The sequence below is a fragment of the Mobula hypostoma genome, chromosome 9, assembly GCF_963921235.1.
Source record: "Mobula hypostoma chromosome 9, sMobHyp1.1, whole genome shotgun sequence".
In the NCBI taxonomy this organism is placed as follows: Eukaryota; Metazoa; Chordata; class Chondrichthyes; order Myliobatiformes; family Myliobatidae; genus Mobula; species Mobula hypostoma.
In genome coordinates this window covers 130,484,075-130,493,721 of record NC_086105.1, presented here as the reverse complement: position 1 = coordinate 130,493,721, position 9,647 = coordinate 130,484,075, and the positions used below count along the sequence as shown (strand labels likewise).

The window sequence follows — 9,647 nt, the reverse complement described above, 5'->3', positions numbered from 1 at the left end:
TAGGGATAATGAAATAAGCTCTTTATTTTTAATATTTTGGTAAATACAATTAACATTTTTAGACACTTATTTTGATTTCTGTTGATTGAATTTTCAGGATGACATAAAATCACAGCTTGAGCACAGACTTATAGGTGATAAGATATTATTAAAAGAATATTTGGATTGACAATTAACAATGAATGAAAAAGAATGTAGGTATTGGATGGTATTTTGAAGGACCAGATATGTAAGTATTTGGATAGACCTGGACTGATTAAGGATAGTCGGCATGGCTTCATGTGTTATAGAGTTTTCCAAGGAAGTTACCAGGAAAGTTGATGAAGGCAAGGCAGTGGATGTTGTCCACATGGATTTTAATAAGGCATTTGACAAGATCCCCCATGGGAAATTGGTCAGAATGTTTCAGTCGCTCAGCATTCAAGATGAGATAGTAAATTGGATTAGACATTGGCTTTGTAGCAGAAACGGTAGCTGATGGTTGCCTCTCTGACAGGAGGCCTGTGACTAGTAGAGTACCGTAGGGATCAGTGCTGGGTCTGTTGTTGTTTGTCAGCTACATCAACGATCTGGATAATAATGTGGTGAACTGGATCAGCAAAATCGTGGATGACACGAAGACTGGGGCTTTAGTGGACAGTGAGGAAGTTCTATCATAGTTTGCAATGGGATCTGGACCAGCTGGAAAAACGGGCTGAAAAATGGCAGATGGAATTTAATGCAGACAAGTGCGAGGTTTTGCACTTCGGCAGAACCAACCAGGGTAGGTCTTACACAGGGAACAGTAGAGCATGCAGGATTGTAGTAGAACAAAGGGATCTAGGAATACAGGTCCATAATTTGTTGAAAGTGGCATCACAGGTAGATAGGGTGATAAAGACAGCTTTCGGCACATTGGCCTTCATAAATCAAAGTGTTGAGTACAGGAGATGGGATGTTATGTTGAAGTGGTATAAGACGTTGGTGAGGCCTAATTTGGAGGATTGTGTGCAGCTTTGGTCACCTATCTACAGGAAAGATGTCAATAAGGTTGAAAGAGTACACTGAAAAATTACAAGTATGTTGCTGGGTCTGAAGGATCTGACTTATAAGGAAAGATTGAATAGGTTAGGACTTTATTCCTTGAAATGTAGAAGATTGAGAGGAGATTTGATAGAAACATACAAAATTACGAGGGGTATAGATAGGGTAAATGCAAGTAGGCTTTTCCCACTGACATTGGGTGGGACTACAACCAGAGGTCATGTGTTAAGGATAAAAGGTGAAAAATTTAAGGGGAACATGAGGGCAAACTTTTTCACTCAGTGGGTTGTGAGAGTGTGGAATGAGCTGCCAGCACAAGTAGTGTATACCAGCTCAATTTCAACATTTAAGAGAAGTTTGAATAGGTACATGGGTGGTAGAGATATGGAGGGCGATGCTCCCGGTGCAGGTCTTGATAGAAGTAAGCAGTTTAAATGGTTTGGCATGGACTAGATGGGTTGAATGGCCTATTTCTGTGCTGTACTTTCCTATGACCCTGTGACTTGCCTTTAATTTGCATTCTGCAGTCTCTATTCTCCCAGATATTATGGGATTCATGGGAAATGGGGTTAGTGGAGGTAAGAAGTGAGGTGGAGAAAAAAATCAACAATTAAAATGACGTGCAAGTACAAGGTGCCAAGTGACCCAGCTTGGCTTCTATTTCTCATGCTCTATATATTTCAGCCAGTTAACGAGGTTTGATAACAGTTTACAAAATCTGACTAGAGGAACTTGTTTCTGTCACCTCCCTTTAGCTGCTTGCTTCCGTAACCCACTTATCATTATAAGTATCTGGCAGAACATCTGTAATATTACACAGGTATGAGAATGTTATCTGACAAAGGAGGATCCGTGCATTGGAAGGAGCATAATACCGAGCTGCAAGAATCTTATCGAGGGCTATCTGATGAAGACAGATAACACAACCCAGGCGTATGTTCCCTAGTTGATTAAAGAGTAAGGGCTTCTTTCTCCCTAGGCCTCCTGTCCCATGATCCTCTCATATCCCTTTTGCCAATCAACTTTTCAGCTCGAAGCTCCATCCCTCCCCCTCCTGTCTTCTCCTATCATTTTGGATCTCCCCCTCCCCCTCCCCTTCCCACTTTCAAATCTCTTGCTACCTCTTCTTTCAGTTAGTCCTGACGAAGGGTCTCGGCCCAAAACGTCGACTGTACCTCTTCCTGGAGATGCTGCCTGGCCTGCTGCATTCACCAGCAATTCTTGTGTGTGTTGCTTGAAATTCCAGCATCTGCAGATTTCCTCGTGTTTGCATTTTTGAAAGGGCTGACGTTGTTGACTTTGAAAGGATTAATAAGGTAGGTAGACATATCCTGTTTGGGATACAGAAGGATTCATAAAACCTCTGCCACTCTATTCAGGGAGATATTACGGAAAAGAACTTCTTGACACAAGACATGGGAGACGCGTGGAGCTCAGAGCACAAAGACAGTGTGCTAACTTCATTAAAAATAACAAATCTGATGGTTAATTTTTGCTGAGGATGCTCAGGGCATAAGGAGGAAAGGTGGGTAGATGGAGTTGTATTACAGATCAGCCACAATCTCCTTGAATACTGGAACACATGGCGGAATGGATGTCTCCTGATGGAACACGCTACGTAGACGGATTAGCGTGCTACATGGTCAACAGTCTGGTGGGGGGCAGATTATGTTCTGAAAGGGAACATATTCTTGGCATGGAACAGGCAAGAAACAGTGTGACACATCTGTATCCCTCCAGGATATCACATGCTTGGGTGAAGGCTAAAGGAGAAATTATTCTGTGACAAATTTTTGGAGTAGCATTGTAGAGTATGTTGCAATGTCACGTTTGTGGGCTAGAGGTGACTGAAGCTTGAAGCTATTTGGCTTGCCTTCCTTCATAATTATTGAATCAAACTCTGTCGAAGTTCACACAAGATGAGGCAACATGTTGTGTTCCTCCAGTGTTCTCTTGTTTCAACTGAAGCTCATGCAATTCTGTCAGACTGACAGCCTTTAATTTTCTCTTCTTGCGTTTTCTATAGACTCTCTAAGGGAAAAGCTGAGTCTGTGCCCTGGAAACACTCACAGGAAAGCTTGCTTGTTGGATTCACAGCTCTACAAGTGTTAAAAGTAGAGAGAATATCACAATCTCATTGAGTATAAGTAACAGATTTTCTGTCTATTTGAAGTTTTTTTTTCCTCCATGGTGGCTGTTATAGTTTGGTTGTATACTTTCATTCACATATGCCTTCTCGATGGGCAGATCAGTGCATCACCGAATCACCAAATCTGTTTGCCCTTTTCTGCTGTGCCAGTTGAAGCAGTAGACCTACTGAATGGAACTTTTAATTTTTTTTTAATATAATTTTTAGTTAAAGATACAGTGCCGTTACGGGTCCTTCTGGCCCACTGAATCTCTGCCGCCCAATTACACCCATGTGACCAGTTAACCTGCTAACCCTATGCCTCTGGAAGGTGGATGGGAACCGGAGAGCCCGGAAGAAACCCACATGGTCACGGGGAGAATGTACAGACAGCAGCAGGAATTGAACCCACGCTAACTGCTACACTACTGCAAGTTACTCTATAAGGGACGAACTGACCGAGTCATGAAACGTGTTGATCAGTCTTCCTGGTTCATGATTGAAGTTTGTTAAGGAATAATGTCAATTTTAGTTCAATGGTACTTCTCTCGTCTCTGGAACAGAAACTCCTGGGTTCAAGTCCGATGCTATTGGAAGTGTTATCAGCCCCTAGAAATGTTAAACTGAAGCCTATTGTCCACACTATAGATGAATGTTGAAGATCCCTAGCCTGTTTTTGAAGGACTGGGTGGATGCAATGGCCAAAATCCATTCCTGGCCAAAATATTTAAAACAAACATGATTTTATCAATTTTCAATTTTGAAATCTTGTCATGCGTAAATTATTTGCTGCAATTCCCTACATTATAATAATGACTACAGTATTTCTGCTTAACTATCTGGGGATGCCCTGAACCCATGAAAGGTTCTATATAAATAGAAACCTTTTCTTTCCAACTGACCCAGATAATGCGCGTAGCAGTCCTGCTGTGTAAATGACTGATCCATTGACAAGGCCTCGGCTTTATGTATACTAAAATGTTCTTCCTGCCTGATCTTTTGAGCATAAGTGTTTTTCTGTTGCGTGTTTTCATGTTACTCCATTTTATAAATTCATATCATCATTAATTTAAATTAAACCAATACAGAAAAAAATAACAGAGTTGAAATACTGGGTAGTAAGGTGTTTGCATTTTGACTTCACAACACTGCTGGCAGCATCTTATGGTTCCGTGGGATCTCGTGTCAGCACTGCCACCAAGAGACAACTCATGGCATTGCAGCAGTTTGACACAATCCTGCAGTAAGTTGCCTGTTTCCGGCAAATGCAGAATTTCTTGTGTTTGTGATTTGCTGCAGTAAGTTGTGTTTTTACCAATAACTCATTCCATACAAATCAAAAATTTCTGTCCATCAGTGATTTTTTTGGTCCTATGGTATGGCTGATGGATATTAGGTTGGGAAAAGTTTTGAATGCATTAAGAAATGACAAGATGTGATAAGAGTATGCACTTTCCAGAAACATCAGCAATCTGAAAGGATGAATATTTTTTAAACCTCATTCAGAAATACCTGATGAACAGAGAAAATAGAGAGATTGAGCAGGGGATGTAAGCTGCAGTTAATTTGCACTGCACAGTTCATCTCCCTTGAAGTAAATGTATACTTTAGAATTGTAGTGTATAGCAACCTTTCAATAAGCTGTTGTGGGATCTTGGCCTTCTGTAGTGTGTAACACATGGTCCCACTGCTGGCTGACCTCCACAGCTCTGGACATAATAACAGTGAGAGAGGAGTCATTTCCGCTAATGATATTAGTTAGGGTTAGTTTAGTCTTGACATGATGCATGTTGGTGGACGAATATTTTTGGAAATGTTTAAATAAAATCAGCCGTGAATCCATGAAGCCCCTCATGCATCCCATTCAATGAGATCCTGGCTGAACCTTCTTGCACAGAGTCTCAGTCTGACCCCGCACTGCCCTGGCGATAGCTACAATGAGGTTTAGAGATGGTTGCACATTTGCAAAGAAGGTCTGGAGAAGGATGCAGGTTGCCTTGTTGCAGTTTATCCCAAGGAGATCTGTGACAATGGACTTCCGGCTGTTCCTAGGACTACTGGTTCAAAGTACATTTATTATCAGAGTGTGTACTCTTTAAATAACCTTGAGACTCATCCCCTTATAGACAGCCTCAAAACAAAGAAACCCAGTAGAGCCCATTAAAATGAAAGAAGACTGTCGAACACCCAATGTGCAGAGAAAGAAATTAATCAGGCAAGCTTTAATTAGCATTCATAACTGATGTTCAGGAACATAAATTCAGAACGGATTCAAAGCCCATTAGTTGCAGGCCACAGCCTCAGTTCAGTAGAGAGAGAAGTAAACCTCCCAGGGCAGTGAGCTGAGCTGGCCCTTCTCTCGCCTCTGTCCTCAGCACCCTGATCTTTGCAATCTGTGCTAAAATTGTCCAAATCTCAGTCATTACTTGCTCTCGGACCCGAGTTCTATTACCTCAGTGTGCTCTCCAGCCCGAGCCCTGTTGCCTCAGTGTGCTCTCCAGCCCGAGCCCTGTCGCCTCAGTGTGCTCTCCAGCCCGAGCCCTGTCACCTCAGTGTGTTGTCCAGCCCGAGCCCTGTCGCCTCAGTGTGCTCTCCAGCCTGAGCCCTGTCCCCTCAGTGTGTTCTCCAGCCCGAGCCCTGTCACCTCAGTGTGCTCTCCAGCCCGAGCCCTGTCACCTCAGTGTGCTCTCCAGCCCGAGCCCTGTCACCTCAGTGTGCTCTCGGACCCAAGCCCTGTCGCCTCAGTGTGTTCTCCAGCCTGAGCCCTGTCGCCTCAGTGTGCTCTCCAGCCCGAGCCCTGTCGCCTCAGTGTGCTCTCGGACCCGAGCCCTGTCGCCTCAGTGTGTTCTCCAGCCTGAGCCCTGTCACCTCAGTGTGCTCTCCAGCCCGAGCCCTGTCGCCTCAGTGTGCTCTCCAGCCTGAGCCCTGTCACCTCAGTGTGCTCTCGGACCCGAGCCCTGTCACCTCAGTGTGCTCTCCAGCCCGAGCCCTGTCACCTCAGTGTGTTCTCCAGCCCGAGCCCTGTCACCTCAGTGTGCTCTCCAGCCTGAGCCCTGTCCCCTCAGTGTGTTCTCCAGCCCGAGCCCTGTCACCTCAGTGTGCTCTCCAGCCCGAGCCCTGTCGCCTCAGTGTGGTCTCGGACCCGAGCCCTGTCGCCTCAGTGTGTTCTCCAGCCCAAGCCCTGTCGCCTCAGTGTGCTCTCGGACCCGAGCCCTGTCGCCTCAGTGTGTTCTCCAGCCCGAGCCCTGTTGCCTCAGTATGCTCTCGGACCCGAGCCCTGTCGCCTCAGTGTGCTCTCCAGCCCGAGCCCTGGTGCCTCAGTGTGCTGTCCAGCCCGAGCCCTGTCGCCTCAGTGTGCTCTCGGACCCGAGCCCTTTCACCTCAGTGTGCTCTCCAGCCCGAGCCCTGGTGCCTCAGTGTGCTCTCGGACCCGAGCCCTTTCACCTCAGTATGCTCTCCAGCCCGAGCCCTGTCACTTCAGTGTGCTCTCCAGCCCGAGCCCTGTCACCTCAGTATGCTCTCCAGCCCGAGCCCTGTCGCCTCAGCGTGCTCTCGGACCCGAGCCCTGGTGCCTCAGTGTGCTGTCCAGCCCGAGCCCTGTCGCCTCAGTGTGCTCTCCAGCCCAAGCCCTGTCGCCTCAGTGTGCTGTCCAGCCCGAGCCCTGTCGCCTCAGTGTGCTCTCCAGCCCGAGCCCTGTCGCCTCAGTGTGCTGTCCAGCCCGAGCCCTGTCTCCTCAGTGTGCTCTCCAGCCCGAGCCCTGTCGCCTCAGTGTGCTCTCCAGCCCGAGCCCTGGTGCCTCAGTGTGCTGTCCAGCCCGAGCCCTGTCGCGTCAGTGTGCTCTCGGACCCGAGCCCTGTCACCTCAGTATGCTCTCCAGCCCGAGCCCTGGTGCCTCAGTGTGCTGTCCAGCCCGAGCCCTGTCACCTCAGTGTGCTCTCGGACCTGAGCCCTGTCGCGTCAGTGTGTTCTCCAGCCCGAGCCCTGTCGCGTCAGTGTGTTCTCCAGCCCGAACCCTGTCTCCTCAGTGTGCTCTCCAGCCCGAGCCCTGTCACTTCAGTGTGCTCTCGGACCCGAGCCCTGTCGCCTCAGTGTGCTCTCGGACCCGGCCCTGTCACCTCAGTGTGCTCTCCAGCCCGAGCCCTGTCGCCCCGATTCAGCCCCCACCTGACCTTTCCAGTTCGGCTCGGCTCGGCGTAACTCGGTAAAAGATGCCCTTTGGCCTGCCCGAGGTTTGTTGGTCTTCCAGCACAATGAGATGACCACAAGAGAAAGCTGTTCCCTGGCACATTGCAGGCTGCAGGAGCTACATGCCAAGGGACACACTAAGACTTGGTGTAGCCATCACGAAAGTGGGGAAGAACAACACATTAAGATCCTTCCACCTTTAAACACTGAGGGGCTAGATCAGAAGCTGAAGCCTCTCATACACTTGAAGTTTGCATTACCTATCACAGGAGGCCTCATGAGTAGCAATGGTGTTTGGTACACAAATGTGCAAATACGATCAATGTAACACTGTGAATGCATAGACTGAACAGGTGTCAAGAGAAATATGTTTTTAAACATATATTTTTTTGAATAAAGTTTATCTTTGGATAAAAATAAAATTATGGCTGACACATTTTTTACGTAAGCACTACTTTCTTGTACTAATGACATGGTCAAGGTTTCCTTTAATATCTAAAAGTGTACTGACCTCCACCTACATATATTCAGTGACTAAGCCTTCACTGGGAATTCCAAAGATTCATTCTGTCTTAGAAAAATAGAAAACCTACAACACAATACAGGCCCTTCAGCCCACAAAACTGTGCTGAACATGTACTTACTTTAGAAATTACCTAGGGTTATCCATAGCCCTCTATTTCTCTAAGCTCCATGTGCCTATCGAGGAGTCTCTTAAAAGACCTTATCGTATCCGCCTCCACCATTGTCACCGGCAGCCCATTCCACGCACTCACCACTCTGCGTAAAAAAACTTACCCCTGACATCACCTCTGTACCTACTTCCAAGCACCTTAAAACTGTGCCTTCTCATGTTAGCTATTTCAGCCCTGGGAAAAAGCCTCTGACTATCCACACGATCAATGCCTCTTATCATCTTACACACCTCTATCAGGTCACCTCTCATCCTCCAACGCTCCAAGGAGAAAAGGCCGAGTCCACTCAACCTATTCTCGTAAGGCATGCTCCCCAATCCAGGCAACATCCTTGTAAATCTCCTCTGCACCCTTCCTATGGTTTCCACATCCTTCCTGTAGTGAGGCAACCAGAACTGAGCACAGTACTCCAAGTGGGGTCTGACCAGGATCCTATATAGCTGCAACATTACCTCTCAGCTCCTAAACTCAATCTCGTGGTTGATGAAGGCCAATGCACCGTATGGCTTCTTAACCACAGAGTCAACCTGCGCAGCAGCTTTGAGTGTCCTATGGACTCGGACCCCAAGATCCCTCTGATCCTCCACACTGCCAAGGGTCTTTCCATTAATACTATATTCTGCCATCATATTTGACCTACCAAAATGAACCACCTCACACTTATCTGGGTTGAACTCCATCTGCCACTTCTCAGCCCAGTTTTGCATCCGATCGCTGTCCCGCTGTAACCTTTGACAGCCCTCCACACTATCCACAACACCCCCAACCTTTGTGTCATCAGCAAATTTACTAACTTATCCCTCCACCTCCTCATCCAAGTCATTTATAAAAATCACAAAGAGAAGGGGTCCCAGAACAGATCCCTGAGGCACACCACTGGTCACCGTCCTCCATGCAGAATATGACCCATCTACAGCCACTCTTTGCCTTCTGTGGGCAAGCCAGTTCTGGATCCACAAAGCAATGTCCCCTTGGGTCCCATGTGTCCATACTTTCTCAATAAGCCTTGCATGGGGTACTTTATCAAATGCCTTGCTGAAATCCATATACACTACATCTACTACTCTACCTTCATCAATGTATTTAGTCACATCCTCAAAAAATTCAATCAGGCTCGTAAGGCACGACCTACTTTTGATAAAACTATGGTCTTTTGACAAAACTATGCTGACTATTCCTAATCATATTATGCCTCTCCAATTGTTCATAAATCCTGCCTCTCAGGATCTTCTCCATCAACTTACCAAGCACTAAAGTAAGACTCACTGGTGTATAGTTTCCTGGGCTATCTCTATTCCCTTTCTTGAATAAGGGAACAACATCTGCAACCTTCCAATCCTCCGGAACCTCTCCCGTCCTCATTGGTGATACAAAGATCATTGCCAGAGGTTCAGCAATCTCCTCCCTCGCCTTCCACAGTAGCCTGGGGTACATCTCGTCCGGTCCCGGTAACTTATCCAATTTGATGCTTTCCAAAAGCTCCAGCACATCCTCTTCCTTAATATCTACTCGTACATGCTCAAGCTTTTCAATCCGCTGTAAGTCATCCCTACAATCGCCAAGATCCTTTTCTGTAGTGAATACTGAAGTGAAGTATTCACTAAGTACCTCTGCTA

At 46.6% G+C, this 9,647-nt stretch overlaps 1 protein-coding gene across 1 annotated transcript; it reads left to right on the top strand.

Annotated features, from left to right (window-relative positions):
* Positions 1–6,409: 6,409 nt before the first annotated feature.
* LOC134352281 (keratin-associated protein 10-3-like) lies at positions 6,410–7,348 on the top strand. Its single transcript, XM_063059571.1, has one exon. The coding sequence runs from the start codon at positions 6,410–6,412 to the stop codon at positions 7,346–7,348; it is 939 nt and encodes a 312-aa protein (XP_062915641.1).
* Positions 7,349–9,647: the final 2,299 nt, after the last annotated feature.

What these genes read in the sequence shown, in the direction of transcription:
- LOC134352281 (XM_063059571.1), top strand. Translation starts at nt 6,410, where the DNA reads ATGCTCTCGGACCCGAGCCCTGTCGCCTCAGTGTGCTCTCCAGCCCGA.